Source organism: Seriola aureovittata, chromosome 12, assembly GCF_021018895.1.
Source record: "Seriola aureovittata isolate HTS-2021-v1 ecotype China chromosome 12, ASM2101889v1, whole genome shotgun sequence".
Classification (NCBI taxonomy): Eukaryota; Metazoa; Chordata; class Actinopteri; order Carangiformes; family Carangidae; genus Seriola; species Seriola aureovittata.
In genome coordinates, this window is record NC_079375.1 from 15,351,366 (window position 1) to 15,374,563 (window position 23,198).

The following is a 23,198-nucleotide window of genomic DNA, read 5'->3' on the forward strand; positions in this document are numbered from 1 at the left end:
CAGACATAGACTCACACACACACACACATACATGTGCACACACACACACACACGCACGCGCACGCACACACACACACACACACACGCACGCACGCACGCACGCACGCACACACACACAGACAGACAGACAGACAGACAGACAGAGAAGACAGGGAAGCTGCTCTTGAAACCGTGTGGTCAAGCTAAGCTGGGATTTCTTTCTCTCACTTTTATCTTTCTTTGCTTTCCTTTTCTGTCTTTTCTTGCTGTGCTCCATCCTTATATTCTTTCTCGTGTTATTCCATATTTGTCCGTCTCTGCTTAAAATACCTGTGAATTAGTATACAGTATCTGTAACGCATCACCAGTCACCTCTTCATCACGCACACACTCCTGAGAAGCCCATACGAATTTGATCATAAGACAACCCACTCATTTGCAGTACCTACAGTATATCAACAACTTCCTTGTTTGAATAAAACACGGAATGCAAATATACCATTACTAACACCTGACCCACCTTTTGAGCTCGCCGCTGCTGCTCTCTTTGACAAGAGCTTGTCCTCGTTCCATTCAGAAAACCTGCAGTTGAAAACATAAATGTGAGGTCCTCAAATATAAACGGTTCCCATTTATTTCAAATGTAATTCTCAGAAACCATGAATAGTCTTTCAGACCAATACAACACGTAGTCATATGACATACAAATCAATGCCAAGACTGGACAGACAGGTGAATGGACAACATGCACAGTTAGAAGTGTTAGACAAGACCCTCAGTCAGAGAGACAAGCAGCTTACAGAGAAAAGTGCCAGCGCCTTGCGGTAGGGTGTTGCCCAGCTTTTCCCACTCTGGCTCTTCAAAACCCAGCCCGGATATTACCTGGTTCTGACACCAACTTGGCTCCCACATCCGTCCTGCGTGTGGAGAGAAACAAGAGAAGAATTACTCCAACTGTGTGCAAGTGAAAACGAATGAATTTTAATGTCTTGTGTTGCAGACTGTTGAACTTTAGAGAGCAAAGAAATGCATTTATTTGTTAAAGTTCCTGGAAAACATGCTTCACAGCAGTTGTCTGGGTCGATGACACTTAACGTTTTGCAGCTGTTTTCGAGAAGTGCTGGTGAACAAATATACTCTGTTTTGGCGTTTTGCTCCAATAAGACAATGACGTGAATCTTGTAAAATCTTACATAAGAGAAGTATAGTTTTGAATCTCAGTCAACAACAAATCTGAGCCCATTCACTGCAGTTAAAAACATATATCAATCAGTCAATCAGCTGATAATTTAATGAATGAAAGAATGAATGAACGTCTGAAAAGGAATGCGTTTGTACAGTAACTTGAATATCAGCAGCATTGTTGAGCATCAGTGCAGTGAGACATCTTTGTCCGTGGCTTGTGCGTGTATGAGTGTGTTAATCTCGGACGGGCCTGTTTTGGTTTCCACGGCAGCGGTGAGGGCCCCACAGTGCACTGGCCCTGGAAGTGGTGCAAACTCAAAACCACAGAATAAGTGTATGTGAATGTGTGTATGTCTGTGGTGTGTATGTGTTGCAGTGCCCACCTCTAAACTCAAAGGGAGGCTTCACGCATACATACACACCCATGCAGGCACGCTCGCTCTCACACAGACACAGACACTCACACACAAGTACACACACACACACACGCGCGCGCCTTGGCTCTGCTCTCTCCCTGGGTGGTCTGCGCTGCAAATGTTTATGATCTAAACCGAGCTAATCCAACTGGCTTGTTTCAGTGAATTGAGAATGATTTACAAGATGCAGCAACAGGGCCAAGGAGGGAGGAGGAAATCAGGGGAAATCTTATGGCTCCGTTTCAAGTCATTCTGTGACTAGACCTGCACACTTGTCTCCACGTCTGTTCGCATGTCTATCTCCATCTGGTTCTCTCTTAGAGCTGTTAGTATTCTGTGTTTGTATCTTTTTTTCATTCGCCACTCCCCCCACAACCCACCTATCCTTTTAGACGGATGTCTTTATTTGACAAATTAGCCAGGCTTTGACGATATGCAAAATACAAGGGATCAGTGGATTTTCAATTGCCTGTGAAGTCTCTCACCCTCATTCTCAGCTCTTTTTTTTCTGCTCTCCTAATTTCCCACAGAAAAGGGAGAAGGGAAACCTTGATAGCAATCTGTCCCTGTCCGTCACGCACACACTCCACTCACTCTCTCCCTCTCATAACGAACGTGCCATATGAAGAACAAGATGATGTAAAATCATTGTCTATCAGACTGGGGGGGATAAAGACACAATGGTCCATAGTCAGCCTTTTGTGCAACTCACAGACAGGTTTGCATCTTGTCATGTGAGCTTTCAGTGACACGAGTAAACTGCAGCAAAGTTCTCCCTGTTTAGTTATGTGGAATGTCTCGCACACATCAGTGCTCTGTGGTAAACCAGCCAAGCAGTAATCTCTTGTGAGTGTCAGCGGTTTAGGTTGAATTTTATTGCAGCTTCGCTTTCTTTTTGCCAGATCCCCCTTTTTATGAAGAGAGAGAGATGCCACCGTCACACTGACAACACCTTATAAACTGGCAGGGTGGAGACGGGAGACAGAGGAACATAAAGGGCCTTTTGTGGCATGACCGTATTGGAAACTATAACCTGTTACATGGAAGTAATATAATTTACTGCGAGTTCATTCATTTTTAAATACATCATATATTTGTCAGTTACAGTAAATTATTTCATCTAGTTTTTGTGGGTACACAATTTTCAGCATCCAAAATAGTAACTCTGTAAGCCGGCTGATGATCCACAAGTCAGTGGAGATGGAAGAAACTTCCAGAGGGACAACCAATTCTAAGTGTCATGTCTGGTTTCCTCCTCCTCCAAACTCCTTCCAGTTAAGAGTTATGGAGACCACTGTGCTCTTGGGAACTTTCAGTGCAGCAGATTTCTTTTTTTTTGTAGCCTTCCCCAGACCTGTGCCTCAAAACACAATCCTGTCTCTGAGCTCTGCAGGCGGTTCCTTCCACCTCATGGCTTGGTTATACATTGTCTGATGTGAGAACGTGTACGTGCAGACAGGTGTGTGCCTTTCCAAATCATGTCCAATCAACTGAATTTACCAATAGGAGGACTCAACTCAAAAATGAGGCGGCTGAGATTGAAGGGTTCAGACCACTTTCCGAATGCACTGTATCTCTATGGGGCTGTTATTTCTACATCCCCTGTTCAAGCATATTGAGCTATAAGAAAGAACTGAAGTTGAGTATGTGTTTAATATGATTGAACTCTCTCAAAGTAACAGCATCAGCTTTCACACGAGGATGACCAAAAAGTGAAGGAAGTGAGCATGAAGCTTGTCCGCTGTTTCATCTTACAAGAAGTCATCACTCACTTTCTCTGCCTGTATGTAAGAATATCTGTCTTTGTCATGTTTTTTCCCTTCTTTCTTTTTCACTACTCTTCAGTCACTCCTCTACTGGCTATCACTCTTCTTTCTCACCTCTGTTCCTTTCTACCCATTACTTTCTACCCTTTTTTCCAGGAACCTGTCTCTCTAACATATATTTTAATTTCCTCCCTCTTCCTCCTTCAACATTTCAACCTGCCAGGCTTCCCTCCTCTTGCATTATCATTTTATTTCATTATTCTGGCATTCAGGCAACAACAGACAGACAGGCTTGTTTGTCTCTTTCTCTCTTTTTTTTTTCTCTCTCCTCCTCCTTCCCTCCTTTTTCTCGCTCTTTTAGTTTCGAGCAAGCAGCAACGAGCAGTCAAGCTCATCTCCTGGCCAGAGCAAACAAAACCAAAGCCACATTCCCCGAGCTCAATTTGCTGTTACGTCTCAGCTCTGTGAATTGGGAGTTTTCAAGCTTGAAGTCTGGAGGAGTAGCTGGGTGGCTTCTGGCCGCTAATCTGTTCACACCACTTTTTGTGTGTGTGTGAACGCTTGGAATTACTTCTGGTCAAAGGAAAATGCATGTGTATTTAAGGCTCCTAAGGTTGTCATTTAGTTGCAGAGAGAAACTAACAAAAAAAGTCCAAAACTGTCAGGAAAAAGTCATGCAAAAAAAAAAAAAAGAAAAACATTTTTATCAGCAACAACAAAAACTGTGAAAAAAATTAAACTCTTTTCAATCATTCACATTTCTATTATGGTAATTATGGTATCGTGGTTTAGTATTATTTGGTGATGAAACATACTACCACACATGGTTACAGTGGCTAGTAAGATTATTCATGTTAAACTACCTGATTTGTCTAATATTTTCCATAACAGAGAATTTTTTAAAGGGTCTAATCAGCCTTAAGTGTACTCTACATTCTCTATATGAATAGTGTGACCTTCTCCCCTCTGAACAGAGGGAACAGGGTGACAAACTATTTTTAATCTCTAACATCATCAAACTTTTAAATGCTCGTGTTTCATCTGATGATGAACCTTCCATACAATTATTAATGCATGCTTTTTTGTCAGCAGGGATGATCAGTGAAGTGAGCATGCTGTAGAATGTTTTGCTTTTGTTTCTACTGTGTTCAATTCTGACCTTCTCTCTTTTTCTCCCTGATCAATATGAAAAAATGAAAAAGATAACTTCATGGGAGTGACTATAAAAACTGAGTAATATTTAAAGATGACTCTTGCAAGAAATTATTTTTACAAGAAGTATTTAGTTGTTAGTGCAGTTTTCAAAATGACGTTTTATTTCTATTTTTTCATTTTACTTTATTTTTTTCCTTTTTTGCGAGCTCCTACATGAGAGTTCCTCGTGGTTTAGACCATATACCGTGGATTACGTTGTTTTCTTTAGTGTTGCCCTAATATTCGGTTTCTTTATGTTGTGTAAAGTTCCACTAAGGTGCCTGAATTCGTACTGTACTTTCAAATGCAAGTAATCACCATGAACATGTATAAATAATGTGATGTTATTTCCATTCACCTACCTGTGGCTGTTTTCTCCACTTCCCTTCTCCGCCGTAGGAACCACATTACGGAGGAAGTCGTTTTCCACACGGACGTATTTCACTGAAAGCACACAGGTGTCATCATACGATGCTAGCTGTTAGCTTCTTGCACATAAGCTCTATTAAACAGTCCGGCAAGTAATTTAACTCCTGTCACTGCCGCTTTTCTCAGTGGGTGTTTGCTTTTCAAGGAACGTGTCCGGCCGCCGTTGAGCTGTCGCCGACGCAGCGGTATCGTTTGCTGCTCTGGTCTAATCGTTAGCCAAGTGCTAACAACAGTGACAGCAACTAAGTTACATGCGTCTGCCACCGCTGTCATTTTCAGCGGCACCGAACGACAGGGACCAAGGAGACTCTGACAGGTAAATTTACACTCCTTTTTCAACCATTGAGTGAGTCAGCGTGATGGATTTACGTTATTGTTGATGCCATGTTGTGGGTTCTGTTAGCAGTATGCCTCGACCATATGCCAGTAGACAGTTTATTGTATCAGATAAGCGTCAGCCGTCGTTACTGTGTTGATGACATGCCAAACTTGCAAAGAAATGCGAAAGGGCTCATGCTTAAGTGCCATTTATGCAAAAATGAGCTCGCTTGCAGAGGCTGATGTGAGTCTGTGCGTCTCACCTGCTCAGTGTAATCTGTCACAGAGTACATGCAGCGACACTGTGTTACTTTGTAGGTAGCAGCACTGCGTTGAAATGTGTTGTCATAAGCACATGCTGTATTGACATCATACAATGGATGATTGAAACGAATGTAAAGATTGCACATTTAAGTGTCTTTAGTGTATTAGGTCAAAATGAAATGGTGCCACAAAGAGAAAAAGTAAGTTGTAATTATTTTGTCACCCAAATCAGTCAAAATACTTCAAATATTTTATACTTACTCATAAAATACTTAAAGGATAGGTTCACTATGTTTCAAGTCAGTCTTAAAACAATAGTCAGCTGCTCATATGAACATTGAAAGACTTTGTTTGCTGTTTTGTTAATCCTCTGTTCATACTGACTATCAACAGATCCTGTCCTTGAGCGCTGCCAATGCAAATGAAGGGGTTGTCTTCCAGAGTCTTTTTAGTGTTAAATTCCCTCTTTTTTTTACCTGGACAGAATTTCTTGTTTATCGTTAGTGGAGGGATGGTGACACAAAGAGAGAATTTCATAAAGACTCATTTTGGAAGAGACACACCTGACTTGTACAGTTGAAGCCTCATATTAGCAGAATTTTGTCCCTCATCACTTCCATCGAAAGCACAAGAGGAAGGGATCTTTTAATGGCCAGAATGATAACACCAAGCAAAACCTGTTTCATTGTTTGTGTGGGCACCTGATTGTTTTTTTATGGCAGATTTGAAAAAACTGTGAACCTATCCTTTTAATTATAGTCATTCAGATCTTTTGTTCAGCACAGAGAAGTGAAATGCACACACATTGTATCATTTAGCATGGGCTCATACTAAGTGTCATTCAAGTTATTACCAGTAGTGTTTACCTCTCATGATATAAGTGTCGTCAGAGCTTCCACACTTCATCAAAACTGGCATATAATTACAAACCATATATGCAGATAATGTAACCTTATGTCCCTTTACAGCTCCTCTCCAAACTCATGAATCTAACTCTCTTAATCTGTCTGTGTGTCCCACTCTCTTAGCCGTCCCCAGCAGATATCATGGAGCTCCAGGCGGTGCTGATGGCGGCTGGCGGGGGTTCTCGTATGACTGATCTCACATACAACACCCCCAAACCTATGCTGCCTGTTGGCAACAAGCCCCTCATGTGGTATCCACTGAACCTGCTGGAGAGGGTTGGCTTTGAAGGTGAGAGTTGGATTTTTCATTATACTACTACTTATATTACTATAGCAACTACATCTATAACCCCTGTTACTGCTAGTCCCGCCGTGATTACTGCTACCACTACTACTGAATATTATGAGTGGTATTTTTCTTGTTTTCAGTGTATCCAATGTCTAAGAATGATGTTAAAACATTTTGCAGCACACCAGACTTACACACCTATACTGGTGTTTTAATCTATGCTGCCTCATTAGACCTCCTCTCAGGACAGTGTTTGCATGTGCACTGTGGACTTGATTAACATCAACCTCACTCTCCTCAGTTTTGTTGTACCTTTCATGATGGGACATCTGAAGTGACCCCATGTAATTTCTAGTATAGTTCCACCCACTGTCCACCAGAGCAGAGGTCTAATTCGCTATAAGACGTGAATAGTGAGTGTGTAGGGCCTTTTAGAAAGGAAAAAAAGGATATATATATATATATATATATATATATATATATATATATATATATGAAAAAACAGGTTCAATAAGTATCCCACAGAGACAGCGCAAGTCAGCGTAAAACACACCTATGTCAAAAAATTATGAAATAACCAAGGAGTAAAATAACATCTTTGGATATTTTATATATCTGCAATGAATATTAGCATGTTCCCATAAAAAAAGTGTTAAAGAAATCACAATAATCCTTCTTGGAAAAAATTCACTGTGAAAATATCTTAAAGCATATTTTCTTTAGCTCTGAAACTATATATAGCAAGATCTCTTTCACTCAGTTTCTAATGCAGAACCAAATAACAGCTATATTAATACTTCACAGAATTAAAATCTGCTTTTAAGAAATTTAAAACTAGTGGAGATATTCATTTTTGAATGTCCGTTCGGGTAAAACATTATTTATTTTTATTAATTTGATTACTGTAAAACATTCAACTATTTACATGAATACATGTTACAAGTTATCCTTAGGGTTTCTTAGATGTTCAGTACAGATTTCCACCCAATCCAGTGAAGAATAAGGGACTGATGAGGCTTTGAAGACACAAAGAATCACAAAAATGATGGAATGTAGTTCTGAGGGCCAAACTTTGACTTCAACTTCAAAAAATTCATAGCTAAGAAAGTATTTGGAGTGGAACTATAGGATTTTGCAAGGTCTCCTGAATTTAATAGAAGTTTTTACAAGACTTTTATTTTTTCAGAAAATCCATGACATGAAATGGGAAAAGTTCTGATTTCTTGGTGAGTTGGCCTGGAATAAACCAAGTGTAATTGGCAGAAGTGGAAAGTGTTACAGGAGTGCACTGGCATTCTTGGTTAGTTTCCACATAAAATGTAAAGAAGCAAAAATACAGCCAGTACTTCGTGTGTGAGTTTATATGGCCCACGTGGAAAACTTGGAACAAAGAGTGTGCAAACATTGTTTTAAAAGTAATGTGGAAAGAGAAGCTTGAAGCAGAAAAGATCATCTCCCACTCAAACTAAGTTTTTTTTTTTTTTTTTTTTTTAAGTTAGTATCAAGACAACATAGACAACCATATCGTAAATAATATCTGTACTCATGGATAAATTACAGTTAGGTCACATTTCCTCGACTTGCCTGTGCATGTTTGAAACACAAGCAGTTGTTGGCCAGCTCCCAGTGTTGTACTAAAAGAGATACTACAAAATTTGGACTTAAGTTGATGGGGTTTAAAATGAGTTAAGGTTATCAGCTGTTTTTAAACAAACTGATATAAAAAGGAAACAGGTACTGTAGTACAGCTTTATCAAAGCTGTTACATTTGAATAACAAGACCAACTGTAAGTCTTTATTCTACCCATTGTGAGTGCATAGCGAATACGCTTGCAAATTGCCTCCAGCAACATTAAGTTGCTCCTTTCACTGTGTAAAAACGTATTAAATTTACAACTGTGCTGCTTTTTCTAGTCGTACTTTCACCAGCTTGTCAGCACATCATCAGCCATTGTCAGGTGTGCATTTCCTGTCTAGATTTACAGTCCAGAATTTTGCCTCTTGTGCTGCAGAAAGTAGTGGGTCCAGAAACACTGGGCTTATAAAGGGATTTGTTGTAGTATGCTGTTCTTGCCAGTAAACAGGGCTGTTTGTTATAAAATCCTGTAGGTCCACACTAGCCTACATAAAACTAGCTTTCTATACATAATCATCCTGTGTGGCCAGTAGTTTACTGTGTGCAGCCAGCTAGCCAAAGCCCTGCAATTTGGTTTTACTGGGCTGACACAGCTAGTGAGAATAAATGCCTGGTAGAAAACATTTTATGCAGACAAGGCTAATTAAACCAGACGGACTCTGCAATGTTTTCGATTCATAAAGTGGTCTAGTAATGTTATTGTCTACTTTATTAAAAAGCAGAGTGGTGCGCTTAGCTCGATTTTAAGGTTTAGGACGCATCATAGTCAAAAACTGTAGATATCTAATGACGACTAGTCTCTTTGCTGTTGGTCATCTTTGCACGGAGTAATATCTTTGTTTTTGCATACAATGTTAACAGCTTTGTGGATGCGAGAGTCTAGATTTAGTTTCATCCAATAGGTCCTGATGATTTTTTCCCATGTACTTTACTTTTTAAAATGTCAAAACCATCAAATGAACTTTTTTACTGTTTATTATCTACCGTATATAATGTCTTATGAATATTTGTTTTGTACTGTGTTTTCAGAGGTGATTGTGATCACCACCAAAGAGGTCCATAAAATGATGAGCACAGACCCTAAAATGAAGCTGGAACCTGTGAAGATGAAATTGGATGTGGTTTGTATCCAGGAAGATGGAGACATGGGCACCGCAGACGCTCTCAGACACATCCAGCAGAAGATCAAGGTGTGTGGGTTTTTTTTTTTATTTTACGTGTCATTTAGTTTCTGCATTGTCGTGAAATAAAACTATTTTCAAATTTCTATCGAATATCTGTATCAACTGATTAACCAAACTGGAGAAAAATAAATCATAGAAGAAATGCTAGTTCATCAACCAAAATGTACTCCAAGAAATAACCAGCACAAAAGCAGAAGACTCCCATTGGTGAATGCAGCCCTTTTTCATCCACTTCTCTCTGACCTCTGTGTTGGGTGTGTGCTGAATCCAGGCACCAACAGAAAAACAACTGTTGTGAGTTAATGAAATGATTCCAGTTCTTCAAAATATTGAAATGTTCCAGTTTTGTTAAACAAGTTATGTTGACTTGGTGTGACCTTAATGTGAGCAAGAAAATCTGGATAAGTTGTTTCAAATGAAAACTTCAGCAATTGTTTGACTATTGCTTTATTATGTGGTAGAAGGGGGAGGGACAAATAATACATGATACGCCCATTGATACCATTTACCGTTGTAATGTAAGCCAGTGTTTTGCAGAAAGGTTGGAGGTAGAGGAGGAAAAATGACAGCGATTGTGGGGGAGGTTGAGGTGGGCGTTGTGTGTTCTCCTGGGTGACCACTGATCCGTGCCTCCCTCTCCCCCGGATGGCCAAGGCTGATGAAGTGCTTCATTTCACTTTTTGAAATACACACAAACATGCACAGACGCACACATTTACACATGCTGACATGGTATCCATGACCCCCAACCCCAATTTCCAGACCCCCTTCCCCCCATCCCTTCCTTCATCCGATTCTCTCTAAACAGATGAGGTCATGGTTAAGACTCAAACTCCCTGTGCTGCCAGTTTACCAAGTGCACCATTTATTCTCATCCTGTAGTCATGCACATCTGTGCATCATTTGTATTTGGGTATGTTAGGGTATATGTCGTCCCTCTGTATATGCCATGGTTCTGACTGGCTGCATGTGACCATGAAAACCTGTTTTTATTACGCTATGTGTAATTTAGAACTGTTGATGTATAAATTACTAGTTTATTGTTTGGCTATCAATGATTGTCACATTGTTGGCTTAGTGTTACTAAGCACTGTATTTCATACTGTGTAATTACTGTGTCCTAAAAGGTTGGGTGGCTGTTGATTTACTTAAGGGTCATTATTATTGTCTTCTACAATTCTGAATTAATTTGCAGTTAAAAAAAATAGTGTATGTGAAAAACACCATATTGAGGAAACAAAAAAGACAGAATCACCAGCACACACAACTGTGACGCTATGGAGAAGAAAATTAATTCAAACTTGCCAAATCTTAAATGAAGGTAAGCTTTTGGATGCATTTGCTATTTAATCAGTTCTTGGGGATTAGCTTGATATAATTCATTCAGTATTCAGGTGTATTTTCAGGTTCTGCAGTGTAATGTTCCCAAATACAGCAAGGATTTACTATATTAAAACATGGAACATAACTGGCAGGTAAGCTAAATAATTAAATAATGTTAATCAACAAAAACGATTTTTAACAATTTGAAGTAACTGCAATATTTTATTGGAAAAATGTTTTTGCCAGTCACAGTACAAATGCAGTTTTGGGACAGATGGTAATATTTTGTCATATAAAACTAACCTACGCAGCTAAAACTAGTAGCATTTTTATTGAATCGAGTCAATTTTCGCTCAAATATCGATTTTGAATTATATCGTGAACCGAAAGATAAAAAATGAGTCAAAAAATTCACAAATATACTTACTCTTATCGGCCTTTGTTCAAACATTACTGAAATGTGCTTCTAGATACCTCATCTATTTAGAGCGAACCACATCAAACGTGCATTTGAAGACATAAGTGTCCTGCCACTGCAGCTCATTACATTCTTCACAGCGAAATCAGTCGGCTTTGCTTTTTGAAAACGGATTTATCAAAGACTCAAAACGCCAAATTTGTTGTGACAAGTGCGTTTAATGTTTTTTCCTCTGGCATTTGAATGGGTCTGTACAGATTCTTATTATTGTCTTCGCTCAAGAGTTCTTTAATAGATGCGCCGTATTCTCCATACACACTCACACTTAAAGGCGACTAGCTCCAGCATGCTCCCATTGAGAATAGTGAAGTTCCTAATCCTTTGAGCAGCCAGCTAGATTAGAGGCATTGAGTTACACACACTCACACACTGGAGGGTGATGAGTGAAGAACCATAGCCATGGCTTGCCAAATCCCAGCGCAGAGATCATCCAAACTGTCAAACCACTGCATGAGTACAGTATAGACACAAACACATACACACACACACAAAATCACTCATCTCTTCACAAAAACACCCTCCCATGAGGGGATTTGGTGTATCCTATCAAACAAAATGCTTACAGGAATCACTGTAGACTGTGGGTGAGCAGAGTAGGTCATTCCTCTTGATTACTGAATAGAGAGATTACAAGCAGCATATTTTATTTTGTTCACTCTTCAAACAGTGATGTTACACAAAAGTGGACGGATATGCCTGGTTATTGCTCAGGTCTTTCACAATAAGCCAAACTAGTGAAAGGAGTACTTTACATGCTCTTTTTGCTTTGTATGCTTAAAGCCCCTTTGACATGTGTATTCTCATTCGGGTTTAATCACCTGGCAGATTGAGTTTATGCAGACCAAAAGAACTATATATACATTGGAGTTGCGGATTCAAAGGTTCGCCTTTGGTCTACATATGTTAGTCAGCCTGTAAGCCACATCACAAAAGGTGAAGAGAGAGAGAAGAGTGAGTGATGCAGCTGAGGATTTTCATGAGTGGGACACAGCAAACATACTTAGATGAGACTTAATTTCTTTGTCTTTCTTTCCCTATTTTTACCACATTTTTTCCTCCTTCCCGTAACATACAGCAGTTCTGACTTCATATTTTAAAGAACACTATGTTAAGCCAGGACAAGGCTTGAGCGCAGTCCATGTTGAAACTGGCCCTTAAAGCTTTTTTAGCCCACAGTGACATGACAAATGTTTGAGGGTAGACTTTTTCTGTCTGGAGAACAAACTAGTCAAGGCTTCTGTATTCATCAAGCTTACTGCTGATTGTCAGACACGTCATTTATACATTTTTCTGAACCATCTCAACTTGAAGGTGGGGCAAGTAGCTGGATTAATCTGTTCATTTAGAAAACAGTTTTAATATTCACGTAGGCATTAAGTCCATTTTTAAGCAAAAAGTGCAATCTTTGATGGTTCTTTTCCTTGTCTTACATGATCATAAACTGATCGTATTTAGGTTTTGAGCAATTTGAAGATATCACCTTCGGCTTGAAAGTGTTGCATTGAAAAAGTTAAATTTGCTCTCTTTTTTTGCTGTTTTTCTGATGTTTTATAGATGAAACATTGAATTGATTGATCAAGAATTAGTATTGGTAATGATCAGTAGAAGCTGTAAATGAGTGCACAAAGGACAAATTCTCATACTCAACACCTACAAGCAGTTTAGACAGTGCTAGGGCAGTTCAGCTCTCATATCGATTTCAGCTTTCTAACTGTTTTGCACTGGCAGGCCGTGGTTTTGCGGTGCAGTCAGAAAATACTCAGACCCCACATTTCATTAAAATTAATGATTTACTTCTCATCTACACTCAATACTACATAATGTCAAAGAAAAAAACAGAATTTCAGAAACTTTAACAAATTTATTAAAAAGGAAAAACTGAAATATGACATTGACATAAGTGTTCAGACCCTTTACTAAGTACTTAGTTGAAGCGATTACAGCCTCGAGTCTTCTTGGGTGTGATGCGACAAGCTTTGCACACCTGGATTTGGGGATTTTCTGCCATTCTTCTCCACAGATCCTCTCAGTCTCTGTCAGATTGGATGGGGACCGTAGGTGGCCAGACATTTTCAGGGCTGGAGCTCAAGGACATTCACAGAGTTGTCGCTAAGCCACTCCTGTGTTGTCTTGGCCTTGTGCTTCAGGTCACTGTCCCGTTGGAAGGTGAACCTTTTTTCCAGTCTAAGGTTCTGAGTGCTCTGGACCAGGTGTTCATGAAGGGTATCTCTGTACTATGCTCTGTTCAGCTTTCTCCCAACCCTGACCAGTCTCCCTGTCTGTGCACCCCCCTCAGCATAACGTCAACCCAATCCTGTCTCTGAGCTCTGCAGGCAGTTCCTCTGACCACATGGCTTGGTTTTTGCTCTGATATGCATTGTAAGCTGTGAGACCTTATATGGACTGGTGTGTGCCTTTTGAAATCATGTGCAATTGAGTTTCCCACAGGTGGACTCCAACCAAGGTGCAGAAACATCTAAAAGATGATCAAGAAATATCAAAATGTGAAAAAAGTGAAGGGGTCTGGGTTATATAAGGCAATCAGTTATCATTGAAGCGACTGACCCTTATCAAATAGCTAAAGAAAAACATTGGCAGCAAAACTGAAAGCTGCATAAAACTACAGACTTCAGTATGGGTTTTCATTGAAATTTGCTGTACTATTAGTAGTTATTTTATTTCATGGTAATACCAAACACATTTTTAGTAGAGATTTTATTTCATCAGAGTTTTTTTCTTGACAAATGTTATCATTTTGTATTAGAGATTGCATATACTATATGTAGGTTTGAATGTTCTTGAATTCTTGGTTATAAAGCTGTTACACACCTAAAAATCTTTAATGACAAGGATTTAAACAACAACCATGTTCTGAAGTGTCCCATACACTGTCTAATCGGTGTGTGTTCACATTATTTAAAGATGGTATAAAGGCCTTCATCAGGAAAGCTAAAAAAAATCACTCTACATAACAAAGAACATTTCCAAGTATCCTTAAAGTTGGTCGAGATTGTGTAAGCAGTAGTTTTGGAGTGAAGTCATTTACCACTGGGACGTGTGTGTGTGTGTGTGTGTGTGTGTGTGTGTGTGTGTGTGTGTGTGTGTGTGTGTGTGTGTGTGTGTGTGTGTGTGTGTGTGTGTGTGTGTGTGTGTGTGTGTGTGTGTGTGTGTGTGTGTGTGTGTGTGTTTGTATCAGTGTGTGTGGTCCTGACCTGTCCAGAGATCTTGGCTGTTGAAAGGCCAAAGTGTCTCTGTCTCTCCAGCTGACTCCACTCTGCTGTCGCCTGAGTGTGTGCCTGTGTGTGGGAATTGTGCAGGGCGCATGGTTGTGTGTGTGTGTGTGCGTGCGTGCGCGCGCGCAAACTTGTGTGCTCTGTTCCTGCACATGTGTGCAAGCTTGCCTGTGTGTGATCGAGGGAGAAGAGAGTTGAAAGGTCTCAGTGTCAGTAGATCTCCTGCAGACACCTACATCTTTTCCATGGCAGCTTCCTGTCGCCAGGTCCGGACCAGGCTATGCTCAAGAGTTACCTCTAGGTCAACTGCGTGACCCTTGACCCCAAAGATACCACACTCTCACACACAGAGCTCTATTGAACAGTTCAACATTCGACCACAGTTCATATGATAAACAAATTCAAGTGAATTAAAAAAATCAAAAACAAACTTATACCACCATGCTTTGCCAAATACTGTAGCAGTTTGAAGCTTCTTACCCGTATTTTCTCCATCATATTATTGTGGGCAAATAAAAACGTAGAAGACGGAAACAAAGTCAGTCATAGTGCTGCAGTGGACTGTTCTTGGTTTCCTCAGTTTCTAATTTTGTTCATCATTTAAAGTTCAGCAGTTAAGGTGATCGCTGCGTCTTCAGGAATATCCTAAGATGCATGTACCTATGTGCTACACCTATACCATATATTTTTGATGGCCTTCATGTAGTTTGAGTGTGTTTTTAGTGAATTAAGTAAATTGCATTTTGCCGGTATTTGCATCCTGCCATCCATCTTTCCTTTTTTTAAACTTCCAACTTGTCTTTCCTTTTCTTTCTGTTCTTTTGACATGAGTTGTAGATTCTTCACTCATGTGTTGTTCCACCTCCTTAAATGCTGCCCCTCTCCTCTCGCACTTGTTCTCTTCCTTCTCTCTCCGTCACAGACAGGGTAGATATGTCTCTGTCATTAAGGCGGCCTGGTGCTAATGGTGGGATTAGTCCTTATGCTGACAGCCTTCATCACTGGACAGCACACAGACACACATACACGCATGCAGACATGTTATACAATGGAGGCCAAATGACCGACGTAGGTTTTGTGCCTCAATTGATGGTGGGAGAGCAAGTGATACATCAAAGGAATTCACAAGCTGTTTATTAATACACACTTTAAAATCTGCATTGGTTTACATTTTACATCGCTTGAATACTGAAAATAGTTTAAGATGATGGGTGAAATGCTCACAGAGAGTTCTTTCTCAATCTATCTTCAACAAATGATAGAGGGTTTCTTTTAAGCAAGAGTGTCTTTGGTCCTTTGGAGTTTTGTTTTCTCTCTGTCATCGAGATTTTGGAGCAGTGCTGTTTTTGGCTCAGTTCATAGCAAACCACTCAAAGCCAAGCAGCGTAGCTTGTTGTTCTGGCTAAAATTGGAAGATGAAAGGTTATTTATGTGATATCGTGTCAGTTTCTGTCAGGTTAATGGTCGTAATGTGAACCAGGCCTGAATACGAACTTATTTGGATGATAACAAGGTTAGAGGTGGTTTTAATTTTGTTTTAGGCACTTCTTTTTTTTTCACAGATATAATCACACGCAGCCTCAAAAGTAAACACATCAAATGTCAACTGTCAAACACTGAAATGATCCTTAAAACTATAAATGGAAAATTACAAGTACAGAGCAAAACAGATAAACAAAACTTCAAATACATTTAACAAACACAGGTTTGTCATTTACTTTTACAGGTTATTCCAATGTTTAGGGATCTTGATCATAAATTATTGAAACATCTGAATGTTTAAATATAGGACTACACATCTCCACCAATCAGAGATAGGCAGTACATAATGTATATGTATATATATATATATATATATATATATATTCTTATCAGGTAATATCAAAAGAAAGACCAGTTACTATCAGGTTTTATGACTCTATCAGCCAGTTTTCTGCTGTTCAGGACTTCATTCATGTTTGAAGTGTCACACAAATGGATACGTCTGTACTCATGTGAACATTGCCAAATCTTAATCACTATTTGAATATGCAATATCCCTTTACCACGTAAGTTTTTGTAACATCACAACTTTTCAGTTTTCAGTTTTTTGTTTTGATTGATTGGTGTGATGTTACAGGACATACAGCAACATTTATGCAGCTAAAGCATGATAAGGCAACTCATCTCCAAACCTTTTATAATAAAGCACGTTATTAAACAACAGGATTGCATCAGCTGAGGAGATACATACACGTTCTTAAACAAAAACAGTAGAACAAAGCAAGATTTAACACGTACTTTCATCAAAATTGAAAGTCACTTTAACACAGGACCTACAACTGTGTGTCTGCGTGGGTTTGGCCTATATACAAGCAGTGCTAAACTTGGAAGAGCTCACTGAGCCAATTTCTGTTGTGAATATCGAAAATAACACAGTCCAAGCTCTCATGTCCTGAGGTGTTTATGTAGAGCATTGTCGCCACATGTATTTATGTATAGTCTGCGTGCCGAGATGACTGTCCTGAGTGAGCAAACCTCTCCATATAAACATTACTTGTCTTTCAAAATGTATTTCATGCTTTTCTGTGTCTTTGTGGGTTTTGGTGTGTCTGTACTGGTGACAATGGAAATGTCTTTTTAAAATCACAACAGGTGGTGAGATTGAGTTCCAAAATAAAGGAGCCAGAAAGCTCTCTTTGAAAGCCTGAAATCTGTGTACTTGGTGAAGAAATGTTATGGTGATTATTTCATATCTTGCTGTTACACTTTCTTATTTTACCTTCTTTCTCTTGTCAACCTCCCTCCTCAGACGGACATCCTGGTGGTGAGTTGTGACCTGATAACAGATGTGGCGCTTCACGAGGTGGTCGATCTGTTCAGAGCCCACAATGCAACACTGGCCATGCTCATGAGCAAAGCACATGAATTCACAGAGACGGTCCCGGGCCAGAAGGGCAAGAAAAAGACGGGTAAGAGAGTATTTCATGAAAGGACATGAAACTGTTTGTGTACAAAAGATATTACATGTAATCATTCTGAGATGATTGGTACACTAATAGATTTTTTATGGTTCCGTGCAACTGTTAAAACTTGTTACAGTGTTACACAATTGACTAGTACCCAGATGTTAGAAAAATGGCAGTAGAGTGCCATAGCTGTAAACAAATCAAAATTATTGCAGAAAATTGTTACACTTACTGATAATGTCTTTTACGTTTTGTTAACACAGCGTATTGTGTTTTTTTTTTTTTTTTCCCAGCTGAGCAGAGAGACTTTGTCGGTGTGGATCAGTCAGGCAAAAGGCTGCTGTTCATGGCCAATGAGGCAGATCTGGAGGACGGGCTATCGATTAGGAAGTCCATCATGAGGAAGTAAGTCAGCTTAACAAGGGGATAGTAAAATCAGTTTTTCACTTACATCAACAGTTTCCTCAGTCGAAATAAAAGAGCTGTTCCCGGCACATTTTATTAGCCGTAGCTAATTAACGTTATTCCTGTAAGTTGCTGAAACTGTGCCGCATGTTGTCTGTTGCAGGTTCACATCCCACTGTGAGGATTTGAGTGTTTGACTGATGATAAATATGTTCTGTGCATCTGTAGATTCTCAGCCTTAGCAGAGCAGATGTTTAGGTTTCTAATCAGAGCCGGTGTGCTTGACGGCTGTGTGTTCTGTGGTGGGTGTGTGGGATTTTTGTTACAGGAAGAGTACTCTAGGTAGGTTTTCGTTTCTGAGTCCTAAAATGCATGTATGTGTGAGAGCGGGTGTTTTGGGAGCTCGTAAATACTTCATGGAGCCAAAGCCACTGTAAATTCTGGCCAATAAGAGGGGGGCAAGAGCAGCTGCTTGCATGCTTCCCTGCACAGGGAACTCTTGGGGCACACACACACACACACACACACACACACACACACACACACACACACATAAATACATACACATATATATATCTTTTTCATAGACACAGAAATGCTTATATGAACACACACAGACACACGTAATACAACCTTGAGGTGGACATTGATGGAGAGAAAACACTCACACATTGTCACACTGTTATGGAAACACATTGAGCCTTCAGCTAAACATTTATAGCTTACATTGAAAGACTTACAACCTTTAAATCACCTCTGATCATTTATACACACACGTGTCACACAACCACACGGAACAGATTTTTAATAAAAAATCTCTCAACGCGCTTAGCATTTATCACCTCAGGTAAAACCAGAATAAATCCCAGAGTTCTGGGTTTTTTATAAGCCACCAGTAGGCAGTTTTACAAGATTTGAATGTTTTGCACATCAGTACCATCCAGTCATAGGTCACAGACACACACACACACACACACACACACACACAGACACACACACACACACACACACACACACACACACACACAGGTTCCTTCGTTTGTGATCTGCAGTTTAAATTAACACTGAGCTTCAATCATGATACTTATACACATTGATTTGATCATAACTTAGTCTTCTGCACAAATAATGAACCATCTCCAAAGCGGTTTTGGTTACAGTTTTTAGAATGAAACTTATTTAACACCAGAACTGCACCTGACTCTTCTCAGGGCCCATCAGTCCACTGCATGTTGAAGCTATTATATATTAATTGAATTACATCTCAGTTCAAAGTATTTCTGTTTCCTCTGGAAAGTTAGTAAATACATGAAATCATCCTTTGGTACAGTTCTTTTTAAAAAATTAGTCTGTTTAAACTCATTTTCCTCTTCATTTCATTCTTTCAGCTCCCGAAACTCCTTTTTCCTCTCCATTCTTTCATCCTCCAACCTTGTTCCAACTTAGTCCTGTGTAAATTTTTCCCCTGTCCTCTTCTGCGGTTTCCACATGGTTGAGGTGTGTTAGCTGAAAACATTTTGCACATGTGAGATTGTCTGACCTGGAAATCGCTTAAACGGTGTGAAAGGACTCCAGCAGAGCTTCCCCTCATACATTACAACTCCACCTGTCAGAAACTCGTGGACCCAGACCTGCAGAAGTGGTTGACTGTGTATTAAAAAGCTGAATCAAAATCAGAATCATTCAGATCATGAGAAAGAATCGCTCCATGTTTAGGTTGCGTCATTAGCTAAAGCCACCATAAAATCACAAAGTTTCATGCTTATTTCCCCCCTACTTCTGCATTGAATTCAAAGTTTTACTTATTGTCTATTAGTCACAAAATTTTCCGGGCCCAAAATATATATCTGAATTGTTCGGTGTGTATGAGCCTAATAGGACTCAAAGATCGGCAGGAGCTGGTCAGCAAGTGGTGACAAGAGTTAAAACTGAACAGGGTGAAATGGCTGTCAGCCACTACGCTGCCCGCTGCTGGAACCAGCTCCCAATGGATATCAAATCTGCACAAACCATAACTTGCTTTAAAAAGAAGCCAAAAATGTCTCTATTAGATATTACCTGTTTCACTGTCTGTGTCTTATGCTGTTTTCCTATTAAGCTTTTTACTTCTGTCTTTTATGTCTCTTTTATTTCTGTTAAGCACATGGAATGACCTCTGTGTATGATAATGAGCTTTACAAATAAGTTTGCCTTGCCTCGAGCCAGCCAAAGCAGGGCAGCTGAGGACGCTTGGATCCCATTTTTGAGAAGCATATCTTAACTGCAGTGACCTTTAAGATATTGGAAGAGGAGATCGTTTGCATCTGTTAGCAATGATGGCACAAGACAGTGGGGCTAAAACCCAATCAACACAAATGCTACTTGCTGTAACTTCCAGACATTAAATAACTTCCACTGTGAAGTACAACAGAAGGACTTACATTAATTGAATAACACATTTCAAAAAAGTTTTACTGCATAAATTATGATTATGCCATATTCTATGCACTAAATGTAACAATTTAAATCAATATAGGCTACTGATGTCTATATAAACTGGAACCACGAAAGGAGACGTTAGTAATCAGTGTCCTTTATTTGCTCATATACCTGTTCTTTTGTTGCATCCGGTTTGTTTGTTTTATGGGTAGTCTTGACTCTTGGAGCCAGCAAGATGTTTACTTGCTGGTTTACTTTTTTTTTTTTTGTTGTTGTTTTTCTTCTTTTTTTTTTTATTTTTTTATGTCAGAACGTCTGAATAATTTGGCTTGAAAGCTAAAATCTAAGTGCTGGCATGAAGTGGCAGTCTGGTTTTCATTTCTCTTCTTCTTCAGCCTGTCTTCAGGATTTGAAATGATTAGTCAGCTATTTTGGCATTTGATTAATAGTCATTTATCACATTGAACACATGCTGGTTACAGCCTCTCAAATGTGAGGATTTGCTGCTTTTCTCTGTTTTATATTATATATATATATATATTTATAGTTATACTTGAACGTGCAGCTCGTGACATGCAGCTCTCGATTCTGATACGTCCGTGTCTCGAATTGTTTGTTGAGGAACAATGCAATTTGAAAACATGACCTTGATGTCTGGGAAACTGTGATGGGCTATTTCTTTTATTATGTTTTGCCATTTTATAGACTGCACAATAAACATATGGTCGTACGTGTCTGTGATCTCACATATCGAATATGCAGGCTTTGTCAGTTGTCAAGAGTAGCCTGACTCCACCAGCAAGGCCATGTGCACTTAAGCCTTATAACACAGGTTAAGATATGTGAGTCAGCTCAATTAAGAAAGCATCTGTTAGTCTAGCATGGTATTAAGGGAATCACACACATTTTATTTTGGAGGCAATAGTTGAATACCCCAAATAAGTCGTAAGCCATTCAGCCCTGTTGGCTCTGTAGTGGAAACCTGACTAATGAGGGTATTAACAGTCATTCTGCTGTGTCTGAGTCATCGTCCGCTGTGGGGTTTTAGTTGTAACTAAATAAGACATTATGCTGTGTGTGTTTGTGTGTGTTTCAGAGTGAGAGAGATGTGACTCCTCTCTCCCACTGAGGACTTTAGTGGTACTTTAGTAGTCAGTCATTAATCCAAGGGTTGAGTCATCCTTGCCTGCAGAGGCAGTAAATTCCTCCTCCCCTCGACACTGGGCTCTACAGCACTCGCAGCAACCAGAAATCACATGATGCTGCTGTTAGGAAAAGCAAGATGTTTACCCTTGTTTGGGAAATGCAAGATGTTTGTTGGAGTCGGATTCTGCAAAAAGTGTAAACTAATAAAGTAGCATGTGGCCAGTGCGCAGTGTTTTGAAACAGAAGGGCTAGCAACCCTTAAAAACATTGTAAAGCCTTTCAGGATCCAGATAGTCAGTATGAATTCTTTCCTGCTTTGAAAAAATAATTTGATCAGGAGTTGTCATTTGGGACAGATAGTTTAGTTGAAGCTGAGGAGGGTCTGGATTGAGGGTTTAAAGAAGAACAGACTTTATTTTGTAACCTGTTTAATGCCATTATGAATAGAAATATATGAGACAAAGGGACACATTGTGTTTTAAATTGTGTTCCATTTCTGTTTGTTTAGCGATATAATAGAGGTTGAAAAAATTGTTTTGTTGTAGTTTTGCAAATGGGGACCAATTAGTTCGTATTGTCCTGATGGTCAAATGTGTGTTTTCGTTTCTGTTACAGTCTTTTTTTTTTTTTTTAAGTTTACATTTGTTCCAATGTCGTATTTGGGGGAGAATTAGCTGCTCTGTTGTCTTATTTGAAAGTGAACTCAATATGTTGTTGTGTTTTAGACTGTTCATCTGACAAAAAAGCCATTTGAAGACATTATACAAAATTGCGATGGGTACTGTTAACCTATTTTCGGACATTTTATTGACCGAAGGATTAATCAATGGGAAAATTATTTTACGATTAATCAATAGTGGGAATAATTGTTAGTTTCAGCCCTTATTTTGAAGATAATTGGATCTTTGAATGGCACATTGGTTTAACCGGTACAGGTCGTGTGATTAATCACTACGCCTACCTATTCAAACAAAAAGTCACAAATGCACCTGGATACCCCCTCATTGTCCTCACACATGTGACCATGTGATTACCCACGTGTTTTTGTTATGAAAAAAAATCCTGCTCTCCGTCACATCCTCTTTGCCCCTTTCTCAAAATTTTTAGGGGCACCTGTTACTTGCAGTCACTCTCATTCACTCGCACACTCACACACTCACACACACACACACACACACACACACACACACATACAAACACAAACACATCCACACACCTTGCCACAACCCAGTTATCCCCAGCTTTCTCCTGCTCATTTGCAGGTGCCAAACAGTGATGTCACATGCTGGGTGTTCCCATAAATTCCACTTTAACCCCACGATACACACACACACACACACACACATACACACATACACATACACAGGCACACACCTGGGAAATGTTGTATGAATAAATACATTTGACAAACACCCACAGAGCGTGTCTGTGTGTGCACGCACATGTGTTTTTATGCTTTTGAGTAAAATACCTTAACACAGATGAACACACACGCAGTTTGATTTATGGCTTTCAGCATCTGGTTGTAAAATATGTGTGACCAAGCAATCCTCCTGAGTCACTCTAGTTGCTCTGCAGCTTGGTGAAGAGAGGGAGAGTTTAGAGGAGAGGAGAGGAGAAAGCTGGACAATTGTAGAAAAGAGCTTTTTGATGAAAGAGAGGAAGGAAGTGAGTGAAGGAAG

General features: G+C 39.5%; 1 protein-coding gene and 1 long non-coding RNA gene across 2 annotated transcripts in view; one reads left to right on the forward strand and one right to left on the reverse strand.

Annotated features, from left to right (window-relative positions):
• The window catches only part of LOC130179378 (uncharacterized), a 33,790-nt gene extending 28,840 nt beyond the window's left edge, over positions 1 to 4,950 (reverse strand). The window contains exons 1-3 of the long non-coding RNA XR_008829286.1: positions 4,903 to 4,950; positions 780 to 896; positions 500 to 561 (exon numbers count right to left, since the gene is read on the reverse strand). This is a non-coding gene — a long non-coding RNA (uncharacterized LOC130179378). The remainder of the gene's footprint in view (positions 1 to 499; positions 562 to 779; positions 897 to 4,902) is intronic.
• Positions 4,951 to 5,002: 52 nt separating this feature from the next.
• Positions 5,003 to 23,198, forward strand: part of eif2b3 (eukaryotic translation initiation factor 2B, subunit 3 gamma) — a 32,261-nt gene continuing 14,065 nt past the window's right edge. Inside the window, exons 1-5 of the mRNA XM_056392317.1 lie at positions 5,003 to 5,285; positions 6,580 to 6,745; positions 9,411 to 9,571; positions 17,391 to 17,550; positions 17,841 to 17,952. Of these exons, the coding sequence (XP_056248292.1) occupies positions 6,598 to 6,745; positions 9,411 to 9,571; positions 17,391 to 17,550; positions 17,841 to 17,952 (581 nt within the window). The 5' untranslated portion in view covers positions 5,003 to 5,285; positions 6,580 to 6,597. The remainder of the gene's footprint in view (positions 5,286 to 6,579; positions 6,746 to 9,410; positions 9,572 to 17,390; positions 17,551 to 17,840; positions 17,953 to 23,198) is intronic.